A 20,599-nucleotide genomic window follows, 5' to 3' on the forward strand; every position below is an offset into this window, starting at 1 on the left:
TGGAACATGATAGTTTGTAACACATTTTATCCACCACTTCATAGTCGATGATAAAATACTCAAATTTGAAACCAAGAACTAGCCATTTGCCTAGTTTAAACCTTGACTATTGATTTCTTCTTTTTGTAGCATGATGGACGAATGAGATGCAAGTTTTTTGATGAACCATATCATATCAGGGCCCTACAAACCAAGGAAGCAATAATCATTTGGGGAATTAATCGGCAAAACAAAAGTATAAGATTTTTTCAAAAAATCGGGAAAAATTTGAGAAAAATCGGATTTACAAAAAAACGTAAAAAATTGCAGAAAAACAATCAAAAACTATTTTTTTAATATATTTTAGGGATTTCCATAGCATAGAGATGTTGTAGGCAAATAAAATAGACACTAGAACACATGAATTGCAAGAAATAGATTGTAGTTGTTTATATTCATATCACTGATTACGTTGCACAAAATATATTACACCATAAACAATACTAGATGGTGATAGATGTCAAAATGTCAATTACAATATAGTTTGTGACTTTGAATAGAGTCAACTTGTAAACTAAGTACAACATTCCAAAATATCAAATGTACATAATGACATGCTAGAGGGCAGGAGGCCCTGATGATGAAGCTCCCGGGTGAGAGCCCGTCCTAATTCGTTCAACCCATTGAGGACCAAAGTTGGCTTTCCTCATGATATCAAAATATCCAGTCTCAAATGGACGATCAGCAACAACATCATCATCATCATAAACATCATCATCATCATCATCAACATCAGCAGCAATCAACTCACACTCTGGATATATCTCATTGAGGTCAATTGGCAAGCCATCCTCAATAGTTCCTGATTTTGCCCATGTAGAAATTGGTGTTTCCCTTACAAGTGAAAAACACAATGAATAGTGAATACAATTTAAAAAACTGCAACTATAAATTAATAGTCTCACCTTGAGCTTTCCTTACCTTCAAGCGGAGGTTGTGATGAACAAATACCAAGTCATTCATCCGTCATTGTGATAGGCGGTTGCGTTTCTTGGAATGTATGTGTTCAAAAACACTCCAATTACGCTCACAAGCTGATGAGCTACATGGTTGGCTCAAAATGCACACTGCCATCCACCTTAAATTTGGTATTTTGTCTCCAAAAGAGGCCCACCATGCAGCTAAAAAAACACATTATATGGAGATGATATTGTAAGACTAAGAATATCTTATAATCTTGTGAGCCTTATTGAGCATGTTGGCAAAATAAAGAGATTGTCAAAAGTTTATAGAGTCTACCTAGTTGAATGGTCTTTCTGCTTTGTATAGCAACCCTAGAAGAGAGAAAACCCTTAGAATGCTTGTACACTTCCAACTCTATCGTAGCTGCATCAAATTTTTCCAAGTCGGGAAACATTTTTTCCATGCACTTGAAGAAACCTTGTTTGATCTCAACATCAATTTCCATGAAGTCAATTTTATAGAATAACAAGGGATTGAGCAAGTATCCTGCGGCATGGAGAGGAGTGTGCATCTATCCATCCCATCTCCTATCAATTATGTCCCACAATGGCATATACCTATCCCTGTTATTTTCCATCTTAATCCTTATCACCTCTTTGGCCTTATCCATGGCCTCATACACATATCCCATGGGGGGTTTTTCCCCATCCACTAGTCTCAAGACTTTTACTAAAGGCTCCGAAAATTCTACAATATGTTCAATAGATTCCCAAAAGGTGGTAGAATACATATACTCTGCCACTACTATGCCATTTGCTTGAGTTGTGAAGCCAGACTCCATCCACTCAGCTGAAACAAACATTCGCCTCAAATTACCTTTTTGTTCATATAATGTTTGTAATGCAAGGAAATATGTTGCAAATCTCGTCACCCCTGGTTGAACTAGCTCCTTGCCTCCTGTGAAAGAGCACGTTATAGCTAAAACCCTCGTGTGATTATAAACAAATTTGGTAACCTTGTGAGTTTTCTGAAATGTTGCCTTAACCCATTCAATTTTTCCAATGTCCTCTAGGGTTAGATCAAGGCAATGTGTTGCACATGGTGTAAAAAACATGGAAGGGTATTTATCTATTAGAAGTCTCCCTGTAACAACACAAGCAACAATGTTGTCTGTGATAAATTGAACCATATTTTGTGGCCCTACATCTGTAACTACCACATCATACGTCTCAAACAATGCATTTGTGGATTTCATCATATTAGATGCATCCACGGATTTCAGAAAAACAGTCCCAATCTCACAAGAGACAAGGAAGTTAATGAGAGTTTGGTTCCTTCTATCTGTCCAACCATCTGACATGATACTACAACCAGTTCCATCCCACTGTAACCGATGTTGTTTAACAACATCTTGAACATCCTCTACTGCATCTTTCAACATACCAACCCTCAATGACTCATAAGATGGGGCTTGAAACTCAGGTCCTACAGCTGCAATAACATCTACCATGGGTTACCAATATGGATTTCTGGAAGCGTGGAATGCCATGTGAGAGGAGTACCAAAAATTACCAATTGCCTTCCTTACTTGTTCAGTGACAGTTTTCCTCCATCATGTACTCTCCAAAGTGGTTTGTGATCCTGGAGTAGTACGAGGTTGGAAGAAAGTATTAATGTTTCCTCCACCTGTGTTTGGTCCACGTGCTACAAAATTAGGTGTTGACCATCATTCCCTAAAACTCCCATCTTCGCCATCCTCCTCACCCAAATGGTTCATTCTAGGATCTGCAAAAATAGAACCTAGTTCAACCCCAATTCTTGCCTTTTTGGCCTTACTCTCAGCAATCTCGTCAAGAGATTGTTTTGCCTTATACGAGACATCTGCAGGGCATGCTTTGCATATCATGGTGTTATTTCCTCGTTCTTTAGACAAATGCTATTTGAAACAATAAATTCCACCACTGATCTCTTCTAAACACCAATTGCACTTGACCTTCGTGCTACCAGGAACTATTGTGCAATGTGTCCATGCGAAGTCTTTTTGACATGGCATTCTGATCGAGAATCAGATCTGCAAAAGTATTTTAATTCAGTATTTAATGGCTCCCCAGCAAGTTAGATAAATGATTTCAAATGGGGCATTCTTCACATCATAAAGTTCTTTTATTAATTGATTATCATTTGCCAATGCAAAACAGAGTAAAACAAATTTAATATTTAGAACAACCAGATTAAAGAAAAGTTCAAAATGAAAAGACAACTAATATTAATATTGCAAATTAAAAAAAGACAGAACATGTTATCCCATAAGAGACTACTAATGTTAAAGAAAAGACCAAAAATGTTTAACTCTATTTTTTGTGTTCCGAGACAAAATATTTGTCTCTATTTTTGTCTTCCAAGCATACGTTCACCTATCTCCTTTAATTTGGTACCACATATGCATGAAGTAGATAAAAGACAAGCAACTACTGTATCTGGATTGGGAATCATGGCTCCATGGTTGAAAAATGTTTTTGACAAATTACTTGCATTTACAAGGGATGAACATATGCCTTATATTTAAACAAATTGTTTTCGGTTGAAATTGCAACAATTTCTACTCTAAAATTTACAGTTTTGAGTATTTTTCAACCAATAAAGAGAATTGAAAAGACAACCAATGATGATCAACAGATATCAAAGAACCACATGCAAGTCATATATGTTGTTTTCTTATCTTTACAACCATCATCACACCCAGATTTCACTCTATTCATCAAAGACAATTTGTTTGAATCAGATTCCAATCTATTAAGTATAGATAATTTGTTTGAATGAAATGTCAGTCTGTCAACTAAAGAAGACAGTTTATTTGAATCAAATTTCAGTCTCTTAACTAAAGACAGTCAGTTAATTTGAATCTGATTTCAATCTATCAACTTAAGACAATAAGTTTAAAATTTTTAATCAGATTTCAATCTATCGACTCTGTGAGGCTACTTAATAGTAATGTAATACTGTCCAACTATGGCTTACAATTCCATTCAACTAAATCGGCAAAGACTTTGAAAAAGAAAATAAAAATTAAGTTTGAGATGCAAAAAAAAAAATTACCAAGATAATGTCATTCTAAAAATGTGTGCCTTAGTTGATGTATCATTTTCCTCTAGAGGGACAACAAAAAAATCTTGGTAAAAGTATGCAACAATATATTTTTTTTTTACGGTGATTAAATATTCAAAGCCTTAATCTAATATTTTAGTTATTATAAATAAACCTAAAACCTCCAAATGATCTATCATTTTACATGGTTGTTCAAATCGAGAAGTGAAGCTTAAAAAAATGAAATGGCATCAATAGACTATTTTCCAGTTGTTTTTCGGTGAAAGATAAGTGATTGGATTTATTATTTATTTTAGATTATTATACTTTTTTTCGTAGCTCTATTTAAAGATATTGATAACAAGTTACAATTGTTTACAAAGCAAAGTATGGAAAAACAAAACTGTTTAATATAAAATCGTATGCCTAAACCAGACGAATACGTTAGGCAGATATCATGCCACTAGTATTGTCAACGAAAGAAATCTATTATATTATTTCTAAAAAGTCCAACCTTTATTGCAGGTTGCTACGCCTCCTCACTGTTGTGTTGCAGCACTTTAGCTTGTCGCGATTTTCAAGCAACTCCTCCTCACAGTCGTGTGTTCTTTCTGCAACTCCCTCACAATCCCGTGTTCTTTCTGCAACTCCCTCACAGTCCCGTGTTTTTATAGACTTTTCGCCTCTTTTTTTCACATGTTTTCGTGGGAATTTTTTAGGGTTTACGGGTTTTTTAAGTCATGATTTTTTCACGTTTTTTGACGCAATTTTTCGGCTTTTTTGGGGGGGTTTACTCGCGTCTAATCGTGAAAAAATTGGGAATACTGTCGATTGCCGATTAGTTGCGATTAATCGCGTTTGATCGACGATTATTGCTTCTATGCTACAAACACATGGCACCAATGTCATGCAGTTTCATATCTATCAAACATGGTCCCACCAATCTTCTTGTGATTGTGCATAGGTCATCGATCCATTGTCCCAAATTTGATGTGTCATCTTCCCATAGTTCTATAAGTTAACTTTGCGAGTAGTATGAAAGTGCTCCTTGATGTTAGCCTTAATAAAAATTTAAACCTAAAAAAGGTGTAAGTTGTATATAAATACAACTCCCTCTTGCATTTGAACATAGATCCATTATCAATTCAAGTATCAATTCCAGTCAAGTTTCTTCAAGGAAATTGAGAAGAGGTACACAAACAATGATTCAAGCATTCGAATTCAACAATCATGGTCAAGTTTTATGTGTTCCTTCATGATGAAGGCATGCATTAACATCAATAAAGCAACACCAAGCTTTGTGTGAGACTTTAAGGCAATTGTTTCACATCAAAGGTATCATTTGTCATTTCAAGCATTTTCTTTAAGGTTTTTAGCCTTTGCTCTGCCAGGAGTAAGCTCTCTTTTATCCAACATGTTGTAGTGAAGGTGGAAACACTAACACAAAGTTTGACTTAGACGAGCCCCTATACAACACAATATTTTTCCCTCTTCTTGTGTGTGTAGGTGCAAATCCTTCAACCAAAATTTATATAATTACACAAATTAGACTGAGATAGACAATCCCAAACTTCGAACGAGCAAAAACCCTTGGATTATGGCAATTATCTTGCATGTATCACACTTTTAGGTTAATTTTTAGAAGGAAAAATTTGTGGAGCCTCGTGATCTGGAATACGAATCTTTCAATTCATGAAGACACCTTTAGACTAGGGCACCTGTCTCTATAGTCTAGCACTTTCAACTCCACATTGATGTCTTGGGTTCTTCTAGGTCTCCTAGTTCTAGATCTATGCTTCTATGTTTGCTTCCAATTTTGTATCTTTTTCTCTATGTTGAATCTTGTCAATTTTCCATCATTTTACCTAGATCTTTTACAATAATATCATAATCACTCCAATTAAGTGTTCTTCTCTCCTTAGGGATTGAACTTGAACTTGGCTAGTTGTTCGCCCAATGAAATGATGAATGAATAAGTTCGTAGCTTGCATTTCTAGGCTAAGGATCCATTTCCACCACATTTCTAGAAATATTAGTTTTTGTTTATCATTATGCTTTGACATGATCTTTGTTGTCTCTTGACTTGTTGACATGAATATCTTATAAATGTAATTGAAGTTATTTTCAAAACTTGATAAGTAGATGCACTTGTATGTTCTTAAGTGATATTATGTTCTCTTACATGCTCTTGTATGCACTTATGTATTCTTGTATATCTTTGTATGCTCGTGTATGCATTTTTAAGCTTGTATGTGCATTGTTGTGTTTTCGATGCATATTACTTGTGTTTTGGATGGGTACTATATATGGAGCAAAGAGAAGGGTAAATTTCCAGAGAATGGTAAGTCCCTACTATAACTTACTTATCGATAGTCGACTCAAAAAGGTGCTTAGGCCAAAGCTTATTTGATCTCTTAGTAAATGCTTCATATTTGATTGTTATGTTTTACACTCTCTTCCATGACGTGATATTATTACATTAGCATCTAGAATATAGATATATCTTGTTGCACTAGATTTTGTCACCCTACCAATTTCGAGTTGCTAGGTATTCTCATGCAGGGTTGGATATTCTTCATGTTAGGAAGGATTTCAGGGAAGCATAGTGTGTCATGGTTGGTCAATAAATCAATTTTACAATGTTCTCATTTGTGATGTACTCGAGGGAGATAGTATGTTGGGAGTTTCTCTGAAGATTATCGTCATCTATATACTTTATGTACTCATTGTATCCAAACTTATGGTCTATTATGAAGGAAACCACTTCCTTAGGTTTTGCCTTGTCATTGGACTTACGTACTCATACTTTATTTCAAAATATAATATAATGTCTAAATTATATGTTTGAGCAAGTTGCTTCAATTCATGATTAATTTATGTGTAATTTTGCAATATGTTGATTTAATAATATGGAGGCACTTATAAAAAGTGGGTTGTTTTCCTTCTTATATTTTATTTATAAATTTTTGTTTTGGTGTTATGTGTGAGTCCTAGGTGGGGTTACAACCCTTCATCACAATGCTACAACCGCATGGACTTGACTCATTACAAAGAAAAATCAAGTCTCTAAGAAAACTCTATGATTTAGAGCCACGATATGCATTGATGGAGTTGTCTTCAACAACCTTCGTTCCCCTCTTTATTTGACACCAATAACCACCTTAGAATGTTTTGAAAGGTGTAAATCCCTATTTTGGGTGCCTATAGGTCTAGCTGTTCATTTTCTTACTGAAGAAGATCTTAAATTTGAAATCACATTTGGGTAGCACATGTTGAGACATGGACCAGCTAGGACTTGAACCTAGGACCTTCCATATGTTGTTGGAGTGCTCTACCACTGAGCTACTGGCCCCTCTTGGACCATTCCATTGTCGATCTGAGTGTGGCTTATTTCCAACACCAACACCCCCCCTTAAGCCACACCTCTCATGTGATTGGGGCTCCTAGCCTAGACCTGGCTTTGATACCATGTTGAGACATGGACCAACTAGGACTTGAACCTAGGACCTTCCATACACTGCTGGAGTGCTCTACCACTAAGATATTGGTCCCTCTTGGACCAGTCCATTGTCGGTCCAAGTGTGGCTTATTTCCAACACCAACAACACAACTTTCCAAGGCCATAACTTTTGATTCAGGCATCCAATTCAATAGATTATAATATGTTAGAAATATCACAAAGGGATCTTGATCATTTCATCCACTTCAAAATTTCTTGAGATGAAAAAATTAGTATCTCTCAAACCATACATGATATTGAGATGATTCTTTCACCATTCTTTTCATTTTTCAATTTTACTCGTTGGGGTAAGTTTTCACGTGCATGCATGCTTGTTTAGGCCCACCCATGAAGTGTCGTCATGGGCACCAAAACAACTAAAGAAACCTACAAAACAGAAGGAATAATAATAATAATAATAATATAAATAAATAAATTTTAAAAAAAATAGATGGGTGATGTAGGAATGCTCTTACACCCCAGATGTTAATCATAACATCTCTCTTTGATAGTAAACTTAGTAAAAAATAATAAATGGTTGCATGGGTGCATAACCTGCAACCAATAAATTTTGGTGAATACTAAGTGATCCACTATCCAATGGCTAACATGCACACACATGCAAGCCTAGGTGGCTCACCCAGGATAGCACGCACAAACATACCAGTCCAATTATACCTCACTCGCAAAGTGGATGTCTAAAAGGAATATTTTCCAATATGTTTTTGTAACCACGATTGATGACTATATATACCATGACCTTAGGTTTCCAAGTGCACATTCTAAGGATCATGGAGACACTTAAAAATGATCTAGGATTGCAAGGTCGATGCCACCTTATCTTAACACCCGCAATATGTACTTTTCAAATTTTGAGCTCTTGGTTAAATTCAAGTCCATGTGTAATCAATTGAAAGGTTACTAAACATAAAGGTTTTGTTAAATTAGTCATTTTAGAACTTTTAAGCGGAAATAAGTTTCATGCCCGTTTTTCAAACTAGATAGAAATAAAAAATAAACATTTTTTAGCCGATGCAAAATTGTTCTTACACCTTTGAATGCTCTTGCATTAAATTTTGACATCTCTTGATGTATCTAGACAATCATCCAATTCTCCCACATGTCATCCCAAGCCTTACATCACAACATAATCAATGGCATGTCTAGAGCAAGACATGTTACTCCCATGTGACATAGTCCTCAAAGATCAATCTTGAAAAACCATCCAAATACCCCCAATCCTCCCCATGTTATCTACATGTCACATATATAAACTCCTTATGATGTACTCTCTATACTCAAACTCCCTTAAAACATCCTAAATATCCGCCCATCCATCCTATCATCTATCTCAACAATTCCTCTGTACTTTTATCTTGTATCTAAGATAATTTTACCTTGTCATCAATCCATTTTGAATAGTAAACCCCACACAATCAAATCCAAAAATACTTTATAATCCCATAGTAGTGGACATCCCAATATGCACAATACTAATCTATGCTACTATCGCCAAGCAATCTAGCACACCAACCAAAAACATCTATCAATTTTGTTCCCAACTCTGCTACAAACCTTGATTATCATTAGCCAATCATTATGATATATCATTCCCTATCCTCTTGTTTTTATCATCATCATCAACACCATCATTATCATCATCAATCAATCTTTTAGCTTAGCTAGAGGCAAAATCTTTGCTTTTTCTTTTGGTTTTTTATCATTTGTCCATGTTTAATTATTTTCTTGTATTTATTATTATTTTGTTTGTATCTATCATGTTCCTTGTAGTGTATCACAATAATGAAATTGTGGTCATCCATATCATGGTGTCATGAGGTATACACTTGCTTGCAACCTTTACTTTTGAGTTACTTGTTTTTGCACCCTGGTCCTTATACTCCAGTGAATAACATTAAGTGCTACACTAAATAAAATATTTATCGACTAAATAAAACAATTAATTCTCCCATCCATAAGCATCTCACTTCCTTCTATCTCTCAACCCATCTACTCGTCCCAATCTATTCACTCTTTCATCTTCTTTTATCTATTACCCTCCAATCCCTTATTCCATTTCAAGAGCACATCCATGTTCTTCAAACTTGTTTATCCTCTCGAGATGGCATCCCTACCTCATTCCACTTCATGAATTTCCTCCTCCCAATGGTTGGGGCATCCTACCACTAGTCCCAACACTTCTGAAAGTCATTATTAAATAAAAAATAAAAAATAAAAAATTGCTACTTATCTAAATTGGAATACACTTAAAAGAAGAGAAAAATGTAAGCACTTAAAATCATCCAAATCCCAACATCAACCAATCCATCCAATTTTATCCCCTTTTAGCATTGTATTTAGTTAAATCTCTCAATAATTTTTCAGTTGCGTGAATTAATAAATGAACTACAAGCATTTTTTTAATTCATATACCCTTTCCCCGCTTTCATCTATATTCCAACCTTAATTAAATAAATTCAACGTGTGTTTGATTAAGTTCACCTTTCATATCCCAATCTTTCAAAAATTAAATAAATACAAACTATTTATTTAATTTCCAAAATTCTTCCTCAAAATATCAGTTGGCTAAAATCAATAAGTTAACTAATAAATCCACTTGCAAATTCCTAAGCATGCTTAAGGCATGATTGAACTTTCACATGCCATAAATATACATGAGCCATGCTTCTCACTTCTCCAAAAAGATATCTAATGCAATCTTGACCATCCATTCAATAAAAAATCCCAGCTCTTAACATATCTCTAAAAAAAGGACTTTGGACTTCCAAACAGGTCCATTTTGATCCTTAACATCTATTTTTCTCCCATAAATATCTCCACCACTAAAATCCCTTGGACCATGGAGCACTTTTTGTGCACCCATTACATGGTGACACCCAAAGACTTCTCATGGCTCTATTTCTTTGAACTAGCCTCATCCATTGATCTTAAAATCAACCTCAACCCTTGATAATTTATCCCTCCTACCAATAAATAACTCCCCATGTCAGTTATATTCATAAGATTTTGAATTGTAAAACTACGTTGTCAATTTGAGAAACTACGTACCATCTCTCAATAAAAAATCTACTAGAGCACATCCATGCTCTTTGTTTTCAACCATAGGTATTTGAGAGACTTATTTTGAGTCTTTTTTTTTTGTGGATGCACTCGTCTCTTAGGCTCAATCAAAGGTGACAATTGAGCATAAAACAAAGTTTTGAATTTGTTTTTTTAATTCTTTTATTTGTGTTTCACATTTTCTTGATCACATCTGACATACATTATCCTAATTCTCAACTTTTCATATTTCGAGTATACACTAGCCCTATACCTAGTATTTACTCCTTGTATTACCATTATCTCAACTATATATTTAAATAGATCCATTCTCTTATGATCCCCTCTCGCCTAGATACAATCATAAACGGGATTAGCCTTTGAGCGCAATCACACATGATCATCTCCGATTTCCTAAATTTCAAAATCTACTACACTTGAAGCCAACATTTTTTAAAATTTATCATACATGTTTTTTTATTTAAATATAATCCCTAGTTATTTAAAATGCATCTATAAAGTTATTTTGACTATATATGGATCATGAATGTTGATCCAAAGTAGTTAGTGTTACATGTGTACTATGTAGAAGTTGAGAAAGCCAACTTCACAGACCCCGAAGATGACCTGCATGCAAATAACCTGTCACAGAAAGAAGAGATGGAGACAAACAAGCAAGGGTGCTCTGAAAGCTGAAAAATGTATTCATCCAAGAGAGAGATAAATTACAATGATGAATCCTTATAAAAGGATATTGTGCAACCCTAAAAGAAACCCTAATAGGTAGACATTTAATAATTAATATAATTATTAAATGTCACAAATGCAAACTAAAGTGAAATCTTAAGAGAGGAATAAAGGTAATTTAATCAACATGATTAAATTAAAACCTTTACTCTAACACCCCCCCTTAAGATGAGCAAAAGTGCAGTTACAAACATGTGCAAGAAAGCAAAGGTAACTACAATGCAAGAAAGTAAACTTGGGTCCCGGCAACAAGGCCTGATCAGGTACCCAATTACAACCAAATCTCTGTAAAGTGGAGAAATAGAGAAAACCTCATGGGAAAAACTCTACTCCAAAAGGAGATGAAAGAAATAAATGCACTAATAACAGAAGGATAGGAGGTGGATAACATGATACCCCCCATAGACAACTTCTATCATATAAGTACATATACAATGGTCTCCATAGGAGAAAAAGAAAGAGACTAGAAGCCCCCCCCACAATGAAGAAACTCCTGTCGCACATATGGATGCCTGAGGTAGAATCCAAAAAGAGATCCTGAAGCGGCATATAATATTCCTCCCCTTGGGAAGAAATGGATCCAAAGGACGAAGATGAAGAAACCCTGTGAAGAGAGAAGAATCAATCTGTCTCAAGATGTGTGTCATAATAGGATGCTGAAGAATCCCTCTGTCTGAACTGAAACAAAAGATGTCAAATCCAAACTGAATGGAAGACTCAAAAACTGCAACCTCTGAATGCACAGATGATGGTGGGCTAACAACTGGAATATGGCTGTCAACAAAGAGGAGCTGAAAATCCTCAAAGTAATCCTCCAAGTCTGCAATATAGGACTCTACAAACAAAGACGAAATGCCTGCAAGATAAGAATCCCAAGTAGCCATGTCTGAAAGATGTATGATGTCCTGCTTAGCTGAATCAATAGGAGCCAAAGAAGAGGCAATATCAAACTGATCAGGAACAAAAGGAGATGATGTTGATACATGTATAATCTCAGTCTGAAGAGTAGGAACTGTGAGACAATCCTCTGATTCATCGGAATATGTAAGGGTGTATAAATATTGAAGTTCCTTTAAAGTATCATGATCAAAAGGTGTGTTATCTCTCCAACCAATGGGTACAAGACAATCTAAAGCAGGATCCTTTGGGAATGGAGAAAGACTGGGGTCTCCATAGATCTCCCAAAGACGTGTCCAAAGTGAGTGAGGACAATCAATGCCTGATATAGCCCACACAGTGTCAGAATCAACACTAGACAAAATAACTCCTACTATGTGATTTCTAATGATATCCCAAGCTAGTTTTCCCTCTAAAGTTGCTGGTTCAGGTATGAGATCATACAAATAAGGCAAAATATTAAGCCACCTACAGTGTGTAAGTATGCCCGTTGCCCATGACTCATAATTACCCCGTTCTAGAAATACAACTGAAGGGTGAGTAGAAAAACCCATGATAACTCTTCAAATTAACAATTCTGAGACTAAATGACTTTAATACTGATAAAGCAGATCAAATAAAGCCATCCCATGCAAACAAATCATTTCCAAGTCTGAAACGTCCAAGTAAGTGACAGATGTGTGAAAACACAAAGTACTGAATACATTGTACCTAGTGTAGATTCTGGAAAAATAAATGACAGATCTGGAAAGAGCATAGAAACCCCTTTCCAACGCCTATTCGTTTGCGAAAAACGGAGTCTGTATGCAAAAGATATGGCTCCTGGAGTGCAAAAAACTTGTTCTGACTTTGACTGGCAAAAAACACTATAAAACGGCAAAATCAGAGAAAAAGACCTCCATCGATTAGATCGGGCTCGGAACCAGCTTTCCAATGCCTATTTCCATTCGAAAATCCGAGCTAAAATGCTTGAGTTATGCCCGATTTTGTAAAAACAGCTCCAAAAAACCCAAATAAGCCCTTATAGCCCTCAAGGGCTAAAAAAATAAGCCCCTGGTCCGCTGGGCGACCAGGGGCTAGCGCTGGTGGAGTGGCGGCGCTGTGGCGGCGCAGGAGCGGCGGCGGCACGCGGGCTGCGCGCGGGCGGCGGCCGGGCGGCGCTCAGGCGGCAGGCTGCGCCGGCGGCGCGGCGGTGGCTGCCGGGCCGTGGCCGGTGGTTACCGCCGGTGGCGGTGGCCTGGCAGTGGCCGCTGGGCGGCTCTTCAGCGGTGCTGCGGTGTAAATTGGTTGCGCCTTTTTTTGAATAAAAAACTGCGTTTTTTTAATTTTTAATTTTATTTTTCTTCGGTCTGTGTGCCCTAGGGCCGTACGGCCTTAGGGCATAAAAAAATTTGCCTTCTGGAGCAACTGTGTCCAAATCGGACGAATTTTATATGGAAATAGGGGTTTTTGGGCGCTACGAGCTCAATGGTGAGGTCCGTTTGGGCTCAAAGTGCACCAAAAAAAAATACCCCCTATTCCAAAATAAAAAACAGAAGACAAACACAGATCTGATGCAACCAAAACCTGAAAGTCAGATCTAACCCTCGTAGCTCCAAATTCTTTAGAAGACGAACAGGAAGCAGCAGGTCTGGAGCTCTGATACCATGTAGAAGTTGAGAAAGCCAACTTCACAGACCCCGAAGATGACCTGCATGCAAATAACCTGTCACAGAAAGAAGAGATGGAGACAAACAAGCAAGGGTGCTCTGAAAGCTGAAAAATGTATTCATCCAAGAGAGAGATAAATTACAATGATGAATCCTTATAAAAGGATATTGTGCAACCCTAAAAGAAACCCTAATAGGTAGACATTTAATAATTAATATAATTATTAAATGTCACAAATGCAAACTAAAGTGAAATCTTAAGAGAGGAATAAAGGTAATTTAATCAACATGATTAAATTAAAACCTTTACTCTAACATACTATTCCTTTGATAAATACTACAAACCGATATTCTTGATTTTCTATTATTTCATGCTTTAATCTTGTGAAATTGTCAAAGGGGTTCGATTGGGAGCTATGGTTGTTTTAAACTTTAATTCACTCATTATAAACCTCAAAGATGTTCATCGACACCACATGGGCCCAAAGAAAATATGATTCATATAAGTATATTGTCAAGAATATATGACAATTTAAGACATAGTTAGGATAACTCAAAATAAATCACACCATACTAGGTAGAACCATACATGATCATGTCTTGCGAGAGAGTAGAGGCTAGTGTCATGTCCATCCCATGATTTGGAATAAAGCTTCATGTCTAGATTCTAAAATGCAAGTGTTAATTGCATTACATAGCAATATCTCACATATCAACCATCCATTATCAACAAACATTAAGTTATCACTTTCTTACCGTCCATTTATATGTATCAATTTGATCTTAATTGTTTATGTTTGTATGCTTATTTATTAATTTTTATTATAAATTGTTTGTACGATGAAAATGTAAATAAATTAAATTATAATAATTTAATAATTCTACTCTATGTATATGGTTAGGATTGATATTGATAAATAAACATGTCAATGAATGCAATAAATACTCAGATCCATTTTTTATGTTGACGTTATATCATACACCACAAAATGATTTGTCAAAGTGTTTAGGCATTGTAATTTTTTATACGATGATTTATGAAATTAAAACATGACCAATGAAAAATCTAGGTTGATTTTGTACCACAAAATTGCTCCAAAACAAAAGAGCATCACAAAATTGATTTGGATCTCATAAAATCGTCCTCTAAAGAACAAACTCAAATTGTTGGGTTTTGTAGTCTAAAACCTATCTAGCCTTGCCTCACTAATATTTGAGTCTCTAATAATTTAGTGTTGCCAAAACATACTTGAGGAGGTTACAAATTCAGGGTCATGTTCTCCTTAGCCAATTCTCTTGGTACACCAATTCAATGGCTCTTGAATAAAGATTAAAGACAATAAGCAACCATGCAATATGCTTATCTATTGTAGAATATGTAAATGCTACGATATCAATGAATGCAATATTCTAAGTGTCGTTTGCTCAATAACTCCCTAGTGAGTCCCATATCTAAGATGTAAACAATGAATTCTAACCTCAATTTCAACACTAATACATTTGGCCTAAAATTCCGACGAAGGTTTCCGACGGAGAAGGCATATTGTGACCAAATTCGATTTTTTTTTTGAAAAAATGCCCACATTTGTCGGAATTCCGACGATAATTCAACATTTTGTTTTGACGAAGAAGGAATTGGCAATGAATTTGTGTTTTTTAATAAAAAAGTGCCCGCATTCGTCGAAATTCCGACGACCGCGGGCATTACTTAAAAAAACAAAACAAGTCATTTGATAAACATTAATCTCGTCTCTTCGTCCCATCGACCTCTGCCATATTCACAAAAAAGTTGGGCATTACAAGGAGGGAAACAGTTATGGATTGGGGTGCCGCCAAGATCCGGTTGAAGAAAAAAAGTAAGGTAATCAACCAATTCATTCACAAGATGTTTTCTTGAAGAAAAAATCGTTATGTTTGTGACAATGTGTCGAATTTGCTTTATGTAGTGATGAAATTGTTTGAAATATACATACGAGGTTGCATTTGTATTGGTTGATGATCAAGTTTTATCTTTATTATAATGAATTTTCCTGCTCATAATTTTTTTTCCCTAGCACATATTCAGTCTGGTAGAAAAAGAGGAAAATAAGATTGATTTGGATGGTTGATCAAATGAAATGATAAATTTTCCTCTTTATGGGCATAACCTCTTAGGGCAGACCCTAATTAAGGACCAGGATGACCTAAACCTGCATGATCAAATAGGGAAGAACACAGATTATGCCACTCTTGTATTCGACATCCGTTGGAAGTGGCCTGAACGTAGGCTCTAGCCGAGGAGCTTGCCTTGGGTATGGATATTGGTATATATGGCTATGATAGAAACTCCCTGTTGCAGGACCATCAGACCATTGTGTAGTGATCGAGTGCCTTTTTTTTGTCGGTGTTTTGGAAGGGAGGATAAGCATACCGTGATAGGAAGGTGGTATAAAATGGAAGCTGATAGGTATAAGGTTATGAGGTGTGGGTTAGGATAAGATAGGGAGGTAAGTGATGAAGGATGTAATGGTGAAAGAGTAAGTTAGGATATGTTAGGGGTTTGGAAGGTAGGAAAGTGAATGAGGGGAGCTAAAAGGATGTGAATGATGGGATGGGGTTAGGTAGGTGAAGTAAAAGTAAATGTGTATGAGGTTAAGGTTTAGGATAGGATGTAGGAAATTGGAGGTTAAGAGAGGGGATATGAAAGGTAGATGGAAGGTAATAATGATAGGAAGTGAGGTAAAGGTTATGAGGTGTGGGTTAGAAAATAGGGTGTAGGAAATGGAAGGAAGGGTCATCCATGTCATAGTGCTTCAAGAGGAGCACATTCACATGAGGGACGAGAAGAGTAATTTCATGTCGTAGTGTACCTCCTTAAACCTTCCACCAACACCAAACTCAATACCAAACTCTTTCCCAATCTTGCTAATGGACTAACTCGACTCATTGTCAAATTGTGATAGTCAATGCAAGGTTTAGGACAATAGTAATTAGGATCTTCTAATTATGGTGGGGACTAGCCAACATGGGGTTATATGAGGCAGGGGTAAGTTCAACAATGATCTGTGTTAGATTGTCATCAAAGTTTCCTATTAGTGTTACTTTGTATCAACATTAACCACTTATTGTCATTTCATTATAATCAGTTTGTTATTCCTTATAAGAATTCACAGTATTACCATAATTTGCATAACTTGAATCTGATTGTATTATGTATTCTTGAGATTATGTGCAGATATATATATTTATATGTTATGTCTGGCAGTAACGTTATGTTATTTTAATGTTATTTGAATAAATAGATAAAGTTTACCTTCTTAACTTAATATGATATTAACTGTCATTGACTTGATTAAGAACATCTTAATTTATATTCAATGATGCACAAATCTGAATTTAAATATGTATATCATACTGACTGATATATACTCTAATGCTAACTCAGAAAATTCATGCTTATACGTACCTGACATTTAACTTACCCGTCTTTATCCCTGCTGGTAGAATATCATTATTCATCGTGTATATGCTCTCTAAACTTGGGCATTAAGTTTGTCCTATGCATTATCACATGACTATTTTTTCTTGTTCTTAGGGTTGCCTATTGCTCTAAACATGATTAGGCTTTTTCACTATGTTGACTACCTAACTAGTCCATGAGTAGTAGCTCAAAATGTTATCAAAGCTAGGTTAGGTTAGAAGCCCCAAGAACCTATAATGTGTCTTGCAATGGGTGTTGAAAATAATCTACACTCAAGCCAACAATTGAATGGTAAGAAAGGGGGCAGTAGCTCAATGGTAGAGAAATTTATTAACAAATAGAATGCCTTAAGTTGGATTCCTAGCTATTTTATGAGTATTAGCTTAACATTTTCATGCACAAATCACATCTACTCCCACTACCATAGATCCAACTTCCACCATTTCTCCTTCCACAACCTCTAGTCACCTTCATGTACCAAAGCCACTAGTGCCACACCTTTAGTATGAAAAATCCTTCACTTATCATCCATCATATGGCCTATTTATCAAATTTATTTCTTCTACATGTAAAAGCCATATGCACAAGATGGAATGACAATTGGTAGATTTAAAAGCCATATTCCACAACCTTTGCTAAAATCCTTTCTGCCAGTGCCAAAATGTGAGGTTTGTAACAGGATGAGACATCCATCAAAGCATAATAGAGATAAGATTTCTAACAAGATGGCAGATCAAACAATGTAGGAAAGCATCGATTAAAAATAAATACAAGATTGTAGTTTATAGAGTTAACTTTATTTTGTCTTTTTGTGGCATTGAATTTCATAGTGTTTTAAAGAAGATATCATAGTTTTTCCAAAAAATGTCAAAACCTTGCCTAGTGTTTACCGAGAGGAGTAAATAATGTATAGTTTGGTCTCCCATGCATATAAATTCACCCAAATGTGTGGGAAGGCCTTTGTTCATGCTATGTATCATATTATGTTGTGTGCAGGGCTCCAAATTAGATTTGGTACGTGTTTGGGCATGAGGACAGTCTGATATCTCTATGTATCAGACAGTAAAAGGCAGTAAGAGTGAAGAATTTGGTGGGAAGACCAAGCGATTGGTATTTTGAAGTGGTTTATGACAAAGAGAGGGGTGAGGTGACCCTATGCAACCTTTAGAAGGGTTTGTGGATCAAAACCAAATGAAATAGATTAAATTTCTATGACTATCCTAAGGGTATTGATTGTCACGGTCATAGTTTTACTAGTGATATTGTTTTTGTTTTGACAGAGTTTTGTTTGTAAACCCAAGTGTGGACATGTAATGGAGTCATGAGATATCTTAAGACTGCATCAATACTTAACAACAACATAGTGTGTAGGCACCTAAAATATGAAAGGACTACATAATGGAAGGCGCGTGTGATGATATCATGAAAGGTCTGATATCCCTATGTATCGGACTGAGAAAACCAGTGAAAGACAAAAAAAAAATGCATCGAGAAGGCAAAAGGTTGAATTGCCTAATGTTTGTTGTTGAAGTGATGTGTGGGGACCCTGCCAAGTCAAATACCTTGTTGTAGTTTCAAAGGGTGGAAAAAGAATAAGCATTTTATTTACCGTCCTAATAGACCATCCATCATAACAATTATTACCAATGATGTGTGCGTTGCAAACAAATTTCTAGAGGAAGGCTCTTTCTATTGTAATACGAAGTGAGTGTTCATAGACCTTGTGTAGGGTCTTCCAAGCCTAGAGTAAGGGGTTCAAAGCCTAGATACATTGATTTGGCCTTGTGGCCATCAATGAGTGTTGACCCAATAGGAGAAGTCTTGAGACTGAAAATTTTGGAAGTGTGGCATTGTTGAGAGCCAACACTTATGTGTGAACCCCGTCTTCACGTATTATTATTAGTTGCTATGATACTTGACTCTATCCTCATGGTGTTGGCTCAATTCATATTAGTGTGTTTTGTTGAAGAAACATGATGTGAGAAGTTTGATGCAGAGGCAAGGGTAAAACTCAGTATTTCATATTAGGACAACAACCACATTGATTAGGCAAGTCAGATAAGGTCTTTCCAATGTTTAGGATACACAAAGGCAGCATTAGTCATGTAAGTATGCATGAGCATGGGAATGGATAGTTGCTTTCCTTTTAGTGCCATTGCATTGCAGATATTTGGGCCCACCATACGTAAAATGCAGTACATCATATGTGAACTAACCCCAATCCACTATTTTGATTTCATATCATTGCTAGAATAGTTTTCCTTTGATCCATTTCTTGAACTGTAATAAATGTAGCTTCAGTTCATTTTTGAATCTAACAGGTTTGCTTTTGCTTTAAAAGGTGGAATGACCAAGAAAAAAGGTTAAAAGATTAATTGACAAACCAAATGGTTGAGTGGTTTGGAAATGACACCTTTGACAAAACCAAGCTCCTTGAAAAAGCTGGCACATATCTAAAGTATGTGAGGGACCAATACAGGACCCATTTAGAGAGGAACCTAAAGTGCGAGCGTCCCCCAATGATTCCAGAGAGGGAGTGGAAGGACCTGATTTTGGATGCCAAGGAGAGAATTGAAAGGAAAAAAGGAAATACACCACTAGATGCCAGAAGAAGGTACGGGATACTACTAAGAATGTAATTATGTACTAATTAATTACTCTTTATATTTATATAATCTATCTAACATATTTCAAACTTTTTATAGACTGAGTGACACATCAAAGGCAACCAAGGCAAGACAAGAAAAGAATGGGCAACACAAACTCGGCTCTGGTGGTTATATGAAGCTTGTTGCATGAATTGTAAGTATCTCATGTAAACGAAATATTGCATCAAAATATTAATAAATTGCAAATGATTTTTTTTTATCAAACAATGCAAGCAAAATTTACGATACCAAGAAAAAATACAAGCCTCTGAATTCAATAGAGCGCCCACATAAGATGACAAGAGAATTGCCTACCAGCAAGGCTATTCAGTCGTGGCTGATCGGCTACGAGAATTGAGTGGGCATACACAATATTCGAGTGCATCCATCACACAGGTAAATATGCTAAATGGAAATTGTTTCAAATTGAATACTTTACCAATAATCTAATTGATGTTGAGTTCCAACATAAAGTGACTATATTTGTTTTAAATAAGCAAGCAATGATAACAATGTGCATGACATTGGAATGCAGCCTGCTAATCATGAAACACCACCTGCACATGAAGGTCCGGATGTGCATCCCAGTAGTGGAGGTATTCTTTTGCTATTC

At 36.0% G+C, this 20,599-nt stretch overlaps 1 protein-coding gene across 1 annotated transcript; it reads right to left on the reverse strand.

Moving 5' to 3' along the window:
* Positions 1-1,513: 1,513 nt before the first annotated feature.
* On the reverse strand, positions 1,514-2,452 carry LOC131858916 (uncharacterized). The gene has a single exon (XM_059212404.1). The coding sequence runs from the start codon at positions 2,450-2,452 to the stop codon at positions 1,514-1,516; it is 939 nt and encodes a 312-aa protein (XP_059068387.1).
* Between the last annotated feature and the right edge of the window lie 18,147 nt (positions 2,453-20,599).

This window comes from Cryptomeria japonica, chromosome 2, assembly GCF_030272615.1.
Source record: "Cryptomeria japonica chromosome 2, Sugi_1.0, whole genome shotgun sequence".
NCBI classification, from domain to species: domain Eukaryota; kingdom Viridiplantae; phylum Streptophyta; class Pinopsida; order Cupressales; family Cupressaceae; genus Cryptomeria; species Cryptomeria japonica.